The sequence below is a fragment of the Vombatus ursinus genome, unplaced genomic scaffold (assembly GCF_900497805.2).
Source record: "Vombatus ursinus unplaced genomic scaffold, bare-nosed wombat genome assembly UNPS02011613.1, whole genome shotgun sequence".
Taxonomy (NCBI): Eukaryota; Metazoa; Chordata; class Mammalia; order Diprotodontia; family Vombatidae; genus Vombatus; species Vombatus ursinus.
The window spans coordinates 4,833,618-4,849,873 of NW_020951391.1; the positions used below are offsets into that span (position 1 = coordinate 4,833,618).

A 16,256-nucleotide genomic window follows, 5' to 3' on the forward strand; every position below is an offset into this window, starting at 1 on the left:
TCAAGCCCTCAAGTCACCCAATTCTTCTGAAAATAGAAAAGTCTAATGGTTTCTGCTCTGTCTCTACTCTGTTGCAGTTTTTGTAAGTTCCATTTTAACAGAGGAAAATATGCTTAACATCTAATATTTACAACAAATGAAAATAACCAAGTTTTCCTCCCTTCCCTCCCCTTTAGTGGCAATTGATCTAGAAATGTCATAGGAAAGATCCTTAACAGCACTATTAGGGTTGACGCCTGTGCTTATCGAATATGCATGAATACATTAGTATACTTCCTCAAGAAAATTCATTTTTGTTTCAAATTGTGACTGAGTTATTTCAAAAAATAGTCTCCCTTTTAATTATTTCCACAAACATTGTAACAGTCTTGCTAACTACACCACAGAGCATTTTATTTTTGCTCTTTTTTTAGTCATATGAGCCTACTTGTAATTAAAGACACTTGGCATTAATGATGCTCAAAGTCTCAAAGGGAAACATTTAATGTCCACCTCATAATATTATGCCAGAATTATGTGCACAGAAGACTTTTTAATAATCTTTGTTTCCTAATTCCGTTTTGATTGGCTGTGAAATCCACAGCAACACTCAGGGGCTCACATTTCAACTGTCATCAGCACTTCAGTTCCATAAATTGTACAAACGCACCGACTTCTCCCGTCTGTGGGCTTCTTTTCAAAGCTTCTGTTTAACTTCTCCAGAAAATTAGCTGCAGGGTGGAGATAATTGCGGGTAATTTTACCATTTTTAAGCCACTGGGGCATTGCATTGAGATGTGACAGAGAAGTTTGTCTAAACACAAAGAGGAAATCTCTGGCTTTCCATTGTCATCTCAGATCCTGGGGAAGGTTCATAATATGATAGCATCGTGTATGCAAATTGAAGTTGTCGGCACTAAAATGATCTTGAATTTTCTGACACAGCCAGCTCTCTTACCTGATGTTCTTAACTGGCTTGGAAGAAGGATAGGACCTTCATTAATACTCAATATCATGTTGGAATAATTATGCTATAATGCTCTGCTTAGAATTATAGATTTGGAACTAAAACAGACCTTAGAATTCAATTGGTCCAGGAAATTGAGGTCCATAAAAGTGAAATGACTTGTCCAAGGTCATACCACTAATGAACAGCAGAAGTAGGTTTAGAATGTGGGACGTGTGATTCCGAATCCAGCATGCTTTCCACAAGCTGTCTGCACACTACATAACCCTCAACATAACATACATCTTCAGACAACAGCCTTCTGTACACAACCTGAACTGATTAAAGGATGTGTAAAGTTCAAAAGAAGTATTTTGGAGCATCTAGATGGAGCAGTAGGTAGAGCACCGGCTCTAGAAACAGGAGAACTTGAGTTCAAATCTGACCTCACACACTTAATAGCTCTGTGATCTTGGACAAGTCGCAACCCAGATTGCCTCAAAAATAAAAAGAAGCATAAGTTTCTCAGTACAGTCAACAATTCACCTGTTAATTTCTTTAGCGCCTTATTTTTTCTTATTCCCTAACAACTTAAGTATAAATAGGACTGTTCTCTAGAATACATTGTGTGAAAGATGATTGAAGAGTAGAATCTCAGAGCCAGACAGTAGGGGTGCTAGGACGTATGGATGGGAAAGAAAATCTTAAAGAAAACTACTCCCTACCCCAGTCCCCCTCCTATGAGTCATTAACAAGACTAGAAGTCAAATCACTCAACTCTTGGTATCATGGGCATTTCACTCTGGTCTACAGTTATCCCTTCTACAATACGACCTTTCTCATCAAGGTCTCAATATATCAGGGATCAACATAAGAAATTAAATGGGAATTTTTGGGGAGTGTTGCAAAAGCTACAGACAACATGCAAAGGTCAACAGATGACAAAGATCCTATGACCAAATACCTAACCCAAATTTTACAATAAGGTACTGTAAATACCCCGTAAAAGAAAAAGAAAAAATAATACTTCTTCTCTGGAATGAAAGGAAGGCCAAAAAATTTTACACAGATTTTCTAGATTGTGGAAGGGATAACTGAATTTCTTCTTTACAGGTAGACAGTGAAATTCACCTTCTTATATTAAATGAGCTCGATTTTTAAACGTACCACTGCGGTTAACAGTGCTTTTGTTTAACTGATATTCAGGCATGTTGTCACGAGAGATAACAGGATCATAGATTTAGAGATGGAAGAGACCTTAGATGTCATCTAATTCAATCCCCTCCCTATTTTATAGATGAGGTTTATGGAGACTCAGAGTTAAAGGAATTTGTTCAAGGTCACACAGGGCTCAGATTTGAGCCTAGGGGCTGTGTGGCTCCAAATCCAGCACTCTTCCCAAGGACCCGTGATGCCTTAATTTGATTATTTGTGTTCATTTTTAAAAGTAAATGCAGTTCTCATTCAAAGTGACTGACACCCCTGTGCACCAGAGTATCAAAGGAAACAAATGAAACACAGGCGGCAGATAACAGAAACAAGACTTATTTTCCTAACATCCCACGGACTCTGAGGAAAAAAAGCAACAAATGCAAAATGGTGTTTTAATATTTTCTGAGTCTAGTTTTTAGTTTGGGAATATTGGACCTCAACAGTAGTATGCTATGTACTGATCGACTCACTGTTCAGGTAAGTCCACGATGTGCTGTTTATGCTACTCCAAACTGAGCTAAGCAAGGCCAGTTACCAGTGGGCTCTGGCCTTCCTTTCTCCCTATGCCCCCTCAGTCCTCGGACTCCCTATTGTTGCTGCTAATAAGAGTCTTACCAACTGGATAAGTGGTCTCTGAAACTACTTGGCAGCAAAAAATTTACATACAGGGGCTAAATGCACAATTGTGTGTATGGCAGCTACATTGATATAATAGACCATAATGACTCTGAGGGAACAGTTATGGATGAGTATGTCAGAGAGAAGAGAAGTGAGGAGCCTGAGTAAGTCATAACACAAATGACTTTACTGACTTCCATAAATCCTGAGGCTAAGGAGCACCTAAGCAGGCCTGAGCCGGCAGAGTCCTGAGACAGTTTTACGGTCTTGTGTCAGGAATCCTTATGCTGTAGAGTTTTATGGAAAAGCCAAAATTGCAGAGGAGCAATTGTGTGCCTATATTTAAGCCATTACCACTGACTTGGTCTATAACGTGCATACAAATAGTCCCAAAGTATTCATTTAGATGATAGATTATTAAATCCATTATGCCAATAATATGCATATTAAGGAGTACAAATTAAGCATTGACAGGTAATGCCTCATAAACCCTGTGCTCTTCTCTGAAAAACTGTCATGTGCAATGACTAACTCAAATCCACAGAAGACTCAGGCATTTGAGTGATGGCCTGGATTCTAGTAGTTATAAAATCTTCTGTGTGGTAGGGTTTCTAAACAGTGAGCCCACACTTACACTTAAGGATTTTAAAGTTTGATGTTCAGTTTTATTTTATTTTATTATTTTTTTTGGTCAGAACTTGTGGACTACTGGGAATGAGTCCAATGAAGGCCAGGATAGGAAAAATAGGTCCAAAAAAAAAAGATAATTTCTATCCAGGGGGAAAACATATCATTCTCAAGTCCATAAGTAAACTCCTACAAACTAGTAGGATTACAGATCTAACAATCCCTGAAAACAGGTCCTCCAGAATCCAAATTCAGTGTTCTTATCCCTACCTCATGATGCCTTCTTCATTGGAGCTATACTGACGAGGTAACCAAAGATAGAAGATGTACACAGGTAAACCACCCACTGAACATATTATACCAGGTTCACGCAGCTTGGTATTACATGTCGAGAAAGACTCTATTTCTAACTTACTTTGCTCATGTCTACATTCTTAAACAGTTTCAAAGAAGTCATGATATTGTAAGTGCCATAAAGAACTATGTAGAAAAGGCTATTTGAATCACAGAAAGCATTAGTGGACATCTTTCTTATACCTTAATGAATTGGATATTATAGCATACAGCACCTGAAAGGCAATTTCCCCTAGATTCAGAATAATGCTTTGAGCCTGTCCTCTGCCCTTTTGTCAGAAACAATTAAAAATATTTTATAAAGATTACAAACTTCTTGCTCTCCTTTACATATTTTATGAAAATTATTTGTAATTCATTCCAAATAAGCACCTTCTATGGCAGTCTCTTGATTTTACATTTCAAATTATTTGCTCAGCACACACCCTTTTCCCAGAGAGACAAGACCTCTTTCTGAAATATTTAGACTTTTAAAGCACTTTAGTCATAGTGACACCTAATAGCCAACCTCTTTTTCTCACTCTCCACAAAATCAGGTCCAGCTTATAATTCAAACCAGTCCCCAAAGGCACTTCTGGAAAATGGCAAGCCCTTAGTGTTCAGGTGAAAATGCTCTTTATTGCTCAAAATTGTTTCCTGTTAAAAAGCCTTTTTCTGAAATGCTAGGTCTAAGATGATCTTATGCTAATTTAACTCACTGGGGATGGTGAACAGATGTTACTTTGATTAATAGTTCCAGTATCCTGAAAATGCCAGGCCAGGTTCAAAACAATAAAGTCAGGTAAGAAAAGTATGAAAAAGCACCATCCTCATATTCGTCATGTTGGAGGAAAATGGGATTGCATCTCCTACACCAAATAAAGGCCAGCTGTAAATCAAAGTAATAATATTTTTTTTAAAAAATCAATGTTACCTAATCCCTTTAATTTCTATCACCACACCACATATTATTACTTTTTTGATGTATTTGCATATCTGTCCTTTTTATGAAAAAATTCCAATATAGGTACTCTAATGCCTCATTTTTTAAAAAAAACTTTACCCACAAAATCATAAAATTTCAAACTGGCAGGGGCCAAAGACCATCTAGTTGAACTGATTTAAGAAGAGCATTGATAAACTGGAGAATATGTAGAAGAAGGGCAACCAAGTTGGGAAGGGCCTCAAAAGGTGATGATCAGTTGAAAGAAATGAATATATTTAACCTGGAGAAGAGAAGTCAGTAACACATACAGTCAAGTATTTAAAAGGCTGTCCTATGGTAATGGGTTTATAACTTATTCTACTTGGGCCCAGAAAGCAGATTCAGAATCAATAAGTGGAAGCTACAAAGAGGAAAATTTCTTCTCAATGTGTCTTTCTTTATAGAATAAAAGCTCCTTGAGGGCAAAGACTATTTCATTTTTGGTTTTGTATTCCCAGAACTGTGCCTAGAACATGATAGGTGCTTAATAAATTATAATTGGTTGATTGATTAATAATTAGAGCCATCTAAAAGTAAAATGAGCTGCCCCAGGAGGTAGTAGGTTTAAGATTTACTGGAGGTCTTAACTTATAAAAGATGGTGCAGAAGGAATTGTTTATATAGGTATAAGTAGGAATTGATGGTCGTTAGTGTCCCTCCCAACTCTGAAATTCTGTGAATCTCCCTATTTTACAGATAAGGAAATGGAAATATAGAAAAATTAAATGATTTACCATGGTCACCCCACTATTCAGTATCCCAACCAAGACTAGAATCCAAGTCTCTTGACTTCCCCATCCAATGCTCTGTCTACTATGTCATACTGTCCTCTTACCCTACCACCACCCCTAAGAAGAGTCAGAAGCTCCAAGAGAACAATTCCTTTGATCATTTTGTTTGCCAAATCCAGCCCATATCTGCATTTTTGTGCCCTGGAGTTGCTGGCTTCCAGAAAATAACTATATATTCAATAGGAATGTCCTTTCTGAAGAAGCATTTTCCTGACATGCTAGTTCTATTACTCTGCTATCCTTCTATTCTGTAGCTCTTGGGGAGGAGAAAGAGGGATCACTTAGCCAACTACACCAAATTATACCTGTTTCCTGATACAGACAAACCCAGGATGGGGGGAGAACTCACCTGTGTTTAGGGTCTAATCCAAGTCTCAAAGTCACTCACTACCCATCTTTGCCCTAGTATAATATAACTAATAATAATAATCATAAATAATTATTATAATGATAACTGTTATTATATGATCATATTATTATTATTGTTACTGCCATTATTATGTCAGAAGGTATTTTCATCATCACCACCCCACCACCTCCAGGCTTTTACATTTAACTAACCAAATAGGACCAAGTCCCATTCAGAACACCCAGGTCAAAAACTGGGCATTCATTTAGACTTTCTTACAGTATGCTTCCTATTGCAAAAACCTCTGTTTTCCAGGGAAACCAGCTATAAGGCTCAGTGCATCCATCACACTGTGCAAATTATCATTCAAAATACAGGAAACCTCCTTGTAGAATGAAGCTATCCTGTAAAAACAAATCTGCTACCGGAATATTCCATTCATTTTATGTCTTCACACTCTGAGCATTTCGGTATATAGGTCATGCCCCCACTTCACTTGGAAATACTTTTTTTTAAAAAGTTTGTCTCACCATTGCACAGAATGTCTCGGGCGGGTCTCCACAGGTAATGTCAGGAGGATCCAATTTCACTTTCAGATATTTTGTCATGTCAGTAGCTTCTGGCTGGCAAGCCATGTAATCCCAAATTTTCCCTTCTTCTGTGTAAATCTGAGTCTTACACACATCATAATGTCCCCACACTGATGGGTAATGTTGCATCACTGAGGACACAGTAACCCAAAGGGCATGGATTGATAAGAATCTTGACAAATACATCTCTAAATCCTTTGAAAACTTCACCAGGACTGAAACAAAGTTGGTGGACTATAACTTTGCTTTCTTTATGTATATTGGTCTGTATTTTTTTTAAATATACGCACACAAAGAGGCCCCAAAGCAGGTTCCAAAGCCAAGAGCGGTGATGTCTTAGAATATGGTGCTTTGTTGTGTAAGTTGAGGACTTTGGTGGAAGTTTATCATATCCGTGTGACAGTGTTTAAAATCAGCCCTAAGATTTTTCTTTGTCCCAGAGCTTATCTCTAGGATTGCTGGGTCTTGCTTTGCTTTGTTTTGATTTTTTTTCTTGTTGTCGTTGTAACAGATGTCCAAGAAGGGATGATAATTTAGCAAAGTGGTAGGTCTTCAGTTGTACTGCCGATAACCCTGAGTGATCCTCCTCTATGTTCACGGCTCACAAGGGATGCCCAGACTCGCTGATAAATCAGTATCTGAAGCAAAAAGATGAGTGTCTACAGCCCGGTGTCTGTTTCCCATCAATCATTCTTTTCTTCTGGCACCAACACCCTTTTAGAAACAATAAGAGTAAGAGTTATTGTCCCAGAATCAATGCATTACCAAATGTCTGATATGTTGACATTTGGAAGGTTTGATGTAATATAAAGCAAATTGGTGTAATATGGATAACCTTTACTGTGGCTGCTTTTCTAAAATGAACAAACCACAGAAATCATTCACATTGGGAAGCATTCTGATATGAAGCATTTAACTCTTCCATAACAAAGGCACATGTGTGCTGCTGCAGGTGACTTACAGGGTTTTTTTTTTTTGGTTCAAAAATTATATTTCTATCTAGACTAAATGGAGAGCAAACAGCCAGATTTAAACATTTCTCATATAGCTGGCAGGGCTGGAAAATCCTGAAAGAGAACAATGGGGAGAAATGAGCTCTTTTATTACAATGACAAAGAAATGACAACTACGCGTATGGCTTTTGTCTCTTGGCAGAGGGACCCTAAAGATATCCAAATTCCTTGTACATTTCTCAGCTTTTGTTAGCTTGAATGAAAAACAGTATTGTTGGCACTAAGCCGTCCCTTTGGACTTGCTCATTAGTATTGGAAGAACTTAGAATCTTTTGTTTAGCCGTATTTAGTGATAGAGATGAGACTTGGTTCACTAGAAATTATTTAAAAATAAATCTGGAAAAGCAAATTTTTCCCTTTTTGGATTTTCCATTTTCTTAGCTCTTTTTACATGTTATTTCTGTCTTTTCTGTAACAGGAGTGAAGAATTTGTCCCAAAGGCCAACATTATGCCCTGTATTAAAACTTTGATCTCTGTGGTAAAATGCCTGTTTTAAAACATACACATAAAAATAGAAGAGGGCAAGTTAACAGACCATGAAGCAGAATGATGTGACATTTATTCTAAAATAAAATAGAAGTCTACCATTTCACAGTGGGTTTAATTAATGGCTATTACTGACAATCCACATTTGGACCAAAGGTATCACTAAATTCAACTTAAACTTTTCTCTTTTGAGCTAGCTAGTTGTTAAAACTAAACAAAAATTTACATTTTAAATCCAGAAGCAACTAAAAATGATAAAGTAGGTAAGATAATCAATTGATTCATTGTCTATGTGTAACTTTACACCCAGAAAAATGATTTTTTTTTATTCTCCATGATCCAAAAGTGACAAAAATGCAGTTTTTATGAACTTCATCATAGACCTCTAAATCCACACAACACTCTTTAAGCATGCAAGTTAATTGTCTTCAAAACAATCTTATAAGGGGGCTTACCATACTTAAATAATGCACCATCTTAAGATGAACTAAGCTACAGACACTACAAAATGCCAACAGATGGTTGAATAGTGTTTCCATAGCAAAGTAATTTATAATAATTGCTTTATGGATGCAAGTGCAATTTTCATTATATTCCATTCATAAAATGTTATCATACAGCTGCAATTTGCAATATTTTCTATTAGGAAGTGTGTTGAATATTTGAATTTCCATGAAGAAATAATTAGTAGTTTGTCTAAACATGTATAAACTACAGATCTGAGTTTGTCTTTTTTTTAATAAAGTAAAACTTGTATAAAGCACATTTTAAAAATAATAAACTTTTTAAAAAAGTTATATAGACCCATGTTTGTGGTGATTTGAGCTATCATTATTACATTTTTCCCATTTTTAAGTAACAGTCTCAAGGTTAGTATTTCTAGAAACATGCATTTGTTAAACAATTTAATGATTTCTGAAAGTATTAAAAGTAATGTAAAGTAACATTGTCTGGATATGTGCATTGAGCATGTTTACTATGTAAGTACACTCATAAGCAAATATTTTAAAGGGAGGAAAAGAAGCATTACTACACCAGTGACAAATCTACTGGACCTGAGACTATTAACCTCTATTCTTAAATTTAACATATAACTATCTATGTATCAAGAATAATTTGATTAGTGAAAATTGCAGATTCTGTCTTGAAGAACCTGAAATAAGCTGCTTTGATTTTGATTTTGCTAGCCTCATGGTGGTTTTTATTTGTTTGTTTGTTTGTTTTATATATGAACTACACAAAACCTAAGCTTTTAAGCATAAATTTGAATTACCCCTAAGGTTCTCTTTATTGGTTTTCAAAAAGAACTCATGCAACTCCACCCTTTGATTACTGGTTTTACTATCCTTTCTCCATTTTTCCATCCAATTTACTGTAACTTCTAAGCTTAGTTCAAGCAAACCAAATAGGGTTCCCAATATCCAACTTGCCAAAATAGGAAGTAAATGTACATATTTATATGTACAGTATGAGCATGGAGGTAGGACAAGGGCTTGCACCTGTTAATGTCTCATGACACAACAATCCTGTCAGTATAAGAAATTCTGACTCAAAGGACTTCCAGTTACAATGATGGTCACTACATAGAATTATATACTATCACATTGATCTACCATAGTGCCCTGACAAGGGAAAAAATGCAGAGGAGTGCAAGATATTTGAATATTAGGCAAATGTAGGACTGAGCAATAGACATCTCTGACAAGAAGCAGCCAATTATAGCTTAAATTTCTGGCACATAACCAGTTGTGATTAATAGTTTTCCATTACATTACAGACATATTATTAATGTATTAAAAATGTCAGGCTTTGGCAAGAGCTAATACAGCATAGCTCAGTTAGTCTGCAGAATCACCACTTAATGAGCTCCTGTTGACACAGAGAAAGACATTGACCAAAGTGTATTAAAGAGCACAGGGAGGGGGTCATCAAGGCTCTCATAACCCAATTATGCTATTTGTCTTTATTATTCTTAATCTTTGTAGTGTCACTCATTATGTGCTCTAGGCTTGGAGAATCCCCTGTTTCTCAACATTGCATAGACTTTTTTTTTAAATCATATTAACTAATAATTAAAAAGAAATTAAATCTCCAAATTTCAAAAATGTTTAAATGTTAAACTGTAGGGGAGAAAAGAACTTTGTCAAATCTAGGCATTTACTATTAAAAATATAAATTAATAAAAGGAAAAAAATAAATTTCCATAAAGAATATAACTAGATCACCTCTAGTATCTAGATTTTGCATCTTTTACAGCCTTGGGCTCCATCTGACCATATATTCTACTGAGTTAAACTCAAATTTTAGATGGGCTTTAAAAGTCTAAGTCATAGCCACAAAGGGCTAGGCAGCCTGATTATGCAAAGAGGGATATTCAATGACATATTTTGGCATTTAGCACACTGGGGCTATCCCTTCTGGGCTGTAGCTGAATTAATTACAAAGTAATTCAGGCTTTGAATTTTCTCACGTGCCATATCCTCTAAATATATGCAACAGCAGACGAGCTCTCTGACAGGGTCAAATCTCATGATGTCCATTTCTTTACTCAGCAGCCCTTAAAAACTCAGAGTAATTAAGTAATGTCTTTGGATCTGTCAGCAACCCCAAACACTGAAGAATTATTTTGAGCAGAAACTCCTGCTACCAAGCTATAAGTGGTTGGTAACACACAGATTATTGTGTAAGTATGTGGCCAAAATATACAAATATATATGTTTTTTCATACATCTCCACTTGACAGATGTTATTGATCAGGGATGGAATGCATTATAAAAAACAGCATGCACACTGTACATCTTTTTTGTTTTTTCAGTTTCCTGTAGCTGACTCACTTCCAACATGGATTGGCCTTCCACAGTGTTCCAAAGGCCCTTTTTTTTGCCCCAAATAGAAGCTCCAAACTTCTAGCTGCAAACAATTAGAGTTAAAACGATTGCTAGACGATTCTACCAAAATAAACTGCCAACTCTTTTTGATGTCTTATGGCCAAACATCATGGTCTAACTATTTTAGATGGTTTCCAGCATTCCATTTCGGATAGAATCACCCACTTGCTGGTGTTGCTGGGCTGATACTTGTCCTATTGACCCTGGATTTTGAATTCAGCATGCATCTGGAATTGGAGACTATGAATCCGTTCCCCATCAACATTAATTTGATAAATATATGTACCCTGAAATGGAGAGAAATAGAATACTGTGGTTTGCAATCATATGCCATTAGGGGTGTCTCAATTGACAAAGGTGCAGACAGTTTCAACTACCTATCAGTTGACAACTTCCCAAACAGGAACAATATAATTCACTCCCCATGTTGTCTTTTTAAAAAAGATACTTTGAATCATACTTCACATTTAGGAATCTTTTTGTAGTAAAGTCAGCATTTCTAAGTATCTCCATTGGATAGAGATTGGCATTAGCAATTTTCCTAATTCTTCTGGTTAAAATATAAAGAACTGGATTGCTTTATGGTGTCACTAGTATATAGTATTTATATCATGGGATATAATAATCATTCACCTAGCCTTTGAGACCCTGAACACAAAGTATTTGAAGAAAGTCCCCATTTTTCTCAGGAGAAAATCTTCCATTGAAACTGGACAGCATACACCTTGTGGGATGTATATTTTAGGCTTTAGGGTTAGACAATCTGCTTGATTTTTCAAATTCCTAATGTTATTTCAGAACCAAAGTACCTAGCAGAACAGCTGGCTCTTATTCCCGATGAACTTCTCTGTCTGTTCAGCCAAATACTAAATTCTCCTCTTTTCCAACTAGTCAAACCAGGAAGATCCACATTCTCCAAAAATGGAAGTTTATGGAAATAAGCACCTAAAGTTTAAACCCAGAGCTCAGGAGCTGATAGAGCATGCCATTTTAAAAATTATACCAGATTTTTGCCTATCTTGTGAGATGTTATTCCTCATATACACAAGCACACTTCAAATTCACCATACGAGTGGTCTAAAAAATTATTTTCCTTCCAGACATGCTTTTGTAACTGTCAGTACCTCTTCCAAAATCTTCTGACACATAAAATCTTACAAGACTTTATAAATATGAATGCTATCCCCAGTATGATTCAGTATAAAAAAAGTTATCTAAATAAATATTTGCATAAATTTTACACAACTGCTAGGAACAATATCACACTTTATCCTCCACCCTCAGAAAACAGGGATAAGTGATCCTCATAAAAGTTGCCCAAACTAAAAATTCAATATTAAACAGTTTGGGACTTAAAGAAATGAAAATGTGTTATTGTTGTTATCAAATTCCCCTACTCTTAAATTTCAGAAGGGGAAAGATCACTGGACTAGTAACCAAGGTATGGAATCCATGGTATTGTGATATTGCCATTCAGTGGTAGAAAATATCAGTCTTCATGGTATCTGAAAAAAATTCCAGATAGGCTCCATGCTACAATAGAAAGAAATGTATTGACAAAGAGTTCAAATGTGAAGGCCTCGGCGTGTTCTTTTTTATTTTGAAATTGATAAAAAAGAAAAAAGAATGAGGTTAAAGCCTCAGGATTCTCTCTTTAAGGCAAGGTAAAGTTTAAACAATCAAAACAAAACAAAAACAGTCAACAACCTTATCTGCAACACATGTTTTTAGAGGTAGCCTTTTTCCTTTACCTTGGTAGAATGGGTAGGGGGAAAGTCCTCAAGTCAATTTACTGAGTCCAAAATTGATAATAGGTTAGCTAACACACCCAAGAGTAAAGATGCTCAGTAAAGACTACCTATTTCCAATAAACTTTGGTGCTTGGGCCATTCATTCTTCTGGAGTTTAACTAGTAAATGTGCTGTAAGAAAGATTTGGCTTTTGTTCATTTTCCCAGGCTAAAGTTTTAATTTCTCAACTGTGTATAGGGGGAGGGTACTTTTAGTAATTTCCATCCTAAAACTGGGCTTTATTTCCAGAACAAGTGAGGTGCCAACTTCACCATATGCTTATTGGAATTCTCAGTCTTTTCTCTTCCAAAGACTGACACTCTGTTATGATACAGGACGGCTCCTTTATTTGGTGAGGGGACTCTGTTCTCATCTTCTAACATATTTTGTGCTAGTTACCCTCTTTGTCAAATCACTTCTATTCTCTCCTTTTAAAGTTCTGGCTCCCTACCATCCTTGTGCCACAAGATGTGTTACTTCACTAACCCTGATGGGTTTGACGTCCTTGGCTTGGGGGGAGGAGAGGGGAGAAGCCAGGTTGCTAATGTTCATTCCAAGAAGTTGATGAAGATGACTTGAGGTTTTATTTATGAGCCTGAATTTAATTAGATGGTGGTGGGGGAAGGGGAGGTTGTGGAATCACATTCAAGGCACTGTAAGGAGTTTCAATGACATGCCAATATATGCGGTCCTAGATTAATTAGTCACCGGAGGAGGAAAACCATTAAAAAGGCAACGGGAAAAAAAAATACTCCCCCCTCCCCCCAAAAAATCCTCCTTTTTACATGATGCAATGACAGGAGAGCCAACTCCAGTTCTTGCAAACAAAAGGTCCTTTAGAATAGCGGCTAGTCATCTTCCCCAGTGCAAGGACAAGGTACTCCTAAGTGGATCCTGAAAAATTGGTCCCCGGTTGCGGTGACCAAAGGAACAGCAGAGGGCGCAGTTTCTTTTTTTATCCAACTTTTCCCCGTATGAATCACTTAATTGGTTATTTTGAGCCCAATAATATTCGGTATTATTTGTATTATATATAGATATCCACAGATCCATACAGGGGAGACTAGCATTGTGAGCAATTCAATTTCCCCAGCCGAATCCGTCGACTGATTCATTTAATGGTGGTAAATAATCTGAGAAAATATTTCAGCCTGCATTCCGAAGTCTATTCCTCTTTCAATCCTTCTTTCTCTCCCAGCTGCAGGGCATGGGATAGTAAAGCTTTAATCTTGCACCAATAAAAGGGATTAAAAGAAAGAGACTTCAAAAGCCTCTCCCCTTAGTCTCCAGCACCACCCAGGCTGCAAAAGGACTAATGGGGGGGGAAGGGGGCGACTTTTTTGGGTCCCCCCGCCAAGGCAAAGTCAACTGTCAAAATTAACCTGACAGATCCCCTGGTGTGTGGTCAGGTATGTTCCTTAGTGACATGTTAATATCGGTCCGGCTTTTTAGGTACAAGGCGCAGATCCTGATCGAGAGGTGGGTGAGACCGGTGCTTACATGCTACCTGATGGGCGCACCTAGACACATGCACATACGTGGTGTGTGCGTGTGTGTTGGTGCACATATGCATACCACACAGGCTTGTCTTCTAAAGGTGCTCTACAAAGTTCCTTTCCCATTCCCCGGAGCCAACCCTCCTGCCTGTGGATTGAATTACAGTTCTTCTGGTTGGGGGCCATGGGCTGTGGGGAGCGGGGTTAAGGGAGGGTTAAAAAAAAAAAAAAGAAGAAAAAGAAGAAAACGGGCGGGTCGCTGAAAGAGGGAGGGAGGGAGGCTGCACTTACCGTGTGGACCATTTGCCCTTGTTACAGTTGGCGGGAGGCGAGCAGACGGCTCCTTGCCGCGGACCTTCCCAGCCTCGTCCGCGTCCAGTGGCGGCAGCGGCAGCATCGGAGCCCGCGGCTGCCGGGCGGAGGCTGCTCTCCCCCGCCGTGCCTCCTCGGGAGAGCGCGGGGACCCGGCACAAGGGCGGACTGATTAGGAGGGGTACGGGGGTCCAGTAGGAGCCGTCGAGCTCGCCCCCACCACCGCAGAGTTGCTCCACTTGCCTCCAGAAGTCCAGAGGAGAGGGCGTGGGGCTGGGGGCTGGGAAGGGGATGGTGGAAAGAGAGCCCCCACAACAGCAATCAACGCCCCGCTGCTTAATTACCTTCGCCCGGTGCCGAGGGAAAAGAACTGGCTCCCGGGAAGAGTTGGCCCTTTCAAAGCTGAGACCCCAGAGAGGGAATTCCTCCTCCGTGTCCTCCTCTTCCGAAATGCAAAAAGATCAGTGACTTTGACAGGTAGATAGGGGGAGTGGAGAGGGGGAAAAGGGGTGGGAGAAGAGGTAGAGGGAGAGAGAAGGAAAGGTGCCTCTCCCTCCAAAAATGTGATGATAATAAGAATAAAATTGCAGGCAACCTCAGTCTCCCCAGTTGATCACTCTCCTCTGCGACTCCCCGCGCCACCTCTCCCACTTTTCGCCTTAAACTTTTACTGAGGCTTTCCTGGTGGCTGCTGTGTTTTCTTTATTTCCACCCCCTCCTTTCTTTCTTTCGTTCCCTTTTTTGTGTTCGCTCGTTTATTTGGTCTGAGGAGCTGCAGGACGCCTGGATGCCCGGACTCCCCGCGATCAGATGCAGCACTCAGGCGGCTCTGCCCCGCTTGGCACCGCTCTCATTTTATCTCCGATGAAGACGTTGAGCGCACTCAGAAGAGACATAAATCAGGACAATTAGCACCGGCGCCAAGGAGATCCTCTCGTACCAATTTCGCCAGGGCTCCCTTCGCGCATTCCTCTACTCAAGTCAGAAATGTCACGGCACATAGCGTTGATGGCTGGCAGACGAGACACTTGGAAAGTCCATTTGATGAAATATACATGGCCCGAGATCCTTCTGGATTACTATTCCCCCAGCGCAGCCTCCCCCGCCCCCGGTGCCGTGCCCGGACGGACCCTGCCTCAGTGTGGCCAGGGAGCTCTCTCACAAACTTAGGGGAGCACACAAATTAAAAGGAGAGTGAGATAAGAAGACAGGAAGAGGGAAGGAGGTGGAGGAAAGAGGGAGGGGGAAAAAGCAAGCTCAGAGAAGCAGCAGCCCACAGATGGGTGGCATGTACGTTTCACTTAAAAGCAAAATCTTCTGCAACTGGCAGTAAGTAGAAGGATTGCAAACCGTATACTACCTCGAGACCTGGACGCTCCGAGCGGTCCTAACTCCGTCGGGCTCTCTGTTGCTGCGCCCCCACCACTGCTTGGAGTGGCTTCTGGACCCCCTTTCTTCTGGCTCACGCAGGCAGGTTCTTTCCTCTAGTAAGCAGCCCTAGTAACCTCCCACCTCAACCCACGCCCCGTGTCCACCCCACCCTCTCTCCCTTCACTGTCCCCAATCACGCCCTTTGGCTTGCCCCAGAAGTAGTCTTTCGGATCCTGGCTTTCGATCACAGTTCCAGTTACAGATTTCACCACTTGGCACTTTAGCGCCGGTATCTGTGTCTTCCTCATTCAGAAACCGAGCCTAATAGGGCACGGCAGAGTGCGAAAGTGGGGCGTGCTTTGCAGGAGTCTTTCTTGTTCCCAACGTAAAGATGAAGTCCCCTATTTCTGGAAACCCTGTATCATTACATCTCTAGGGGTCTCCGGATTCCCTCCGCCTCTGGGGACTG

At 39.3% G+C, this 16,256-nt stretch overlaps 1 protein-coding gene across 6 annotated transcripts in view; it reads right to left on the reverse strand.

The window, feature by feature from the left end:
* Positions 1 to 15,872, reverse strand: part of NTNG1 (netrin G1) — a 434,178-nt gene extending 418,306 nt beyond the window's left edge. For 3 of the 6 annotated variants that reach the window (XM_027856778.1, XM_027856777.1, XM_027856774.1), the window contains exons 1-2: positions 15,777 to 15,872; positions 6,371 to 7,144 (exon numbers count right to left, since the gene is read on the reverse strand). In XM_027856778.1, coding sequence (XP_027712579.1) covers positions 6,371 to 6,616 — 246 coding nt within the window. In that variant the 5' untranslated portion in view covers positions 6,617 to 7,144; positions 15,777 to 15,872. Of the gene's footprint in view, positions 1 to 6,370; positions 7,145 to 14,395; positions 14,428 to 14,760; positions 15,033 to 15,776 lie in introns of those variants that run through there. The other 3 variants (XM_027856779.1, XM_027856775.1, XM_027856776.1) reach the window with 2 other exon arrangements.
* Between the last annotated feature and the right edge of the window lie 384 nt (positions 15,873 to 16,256).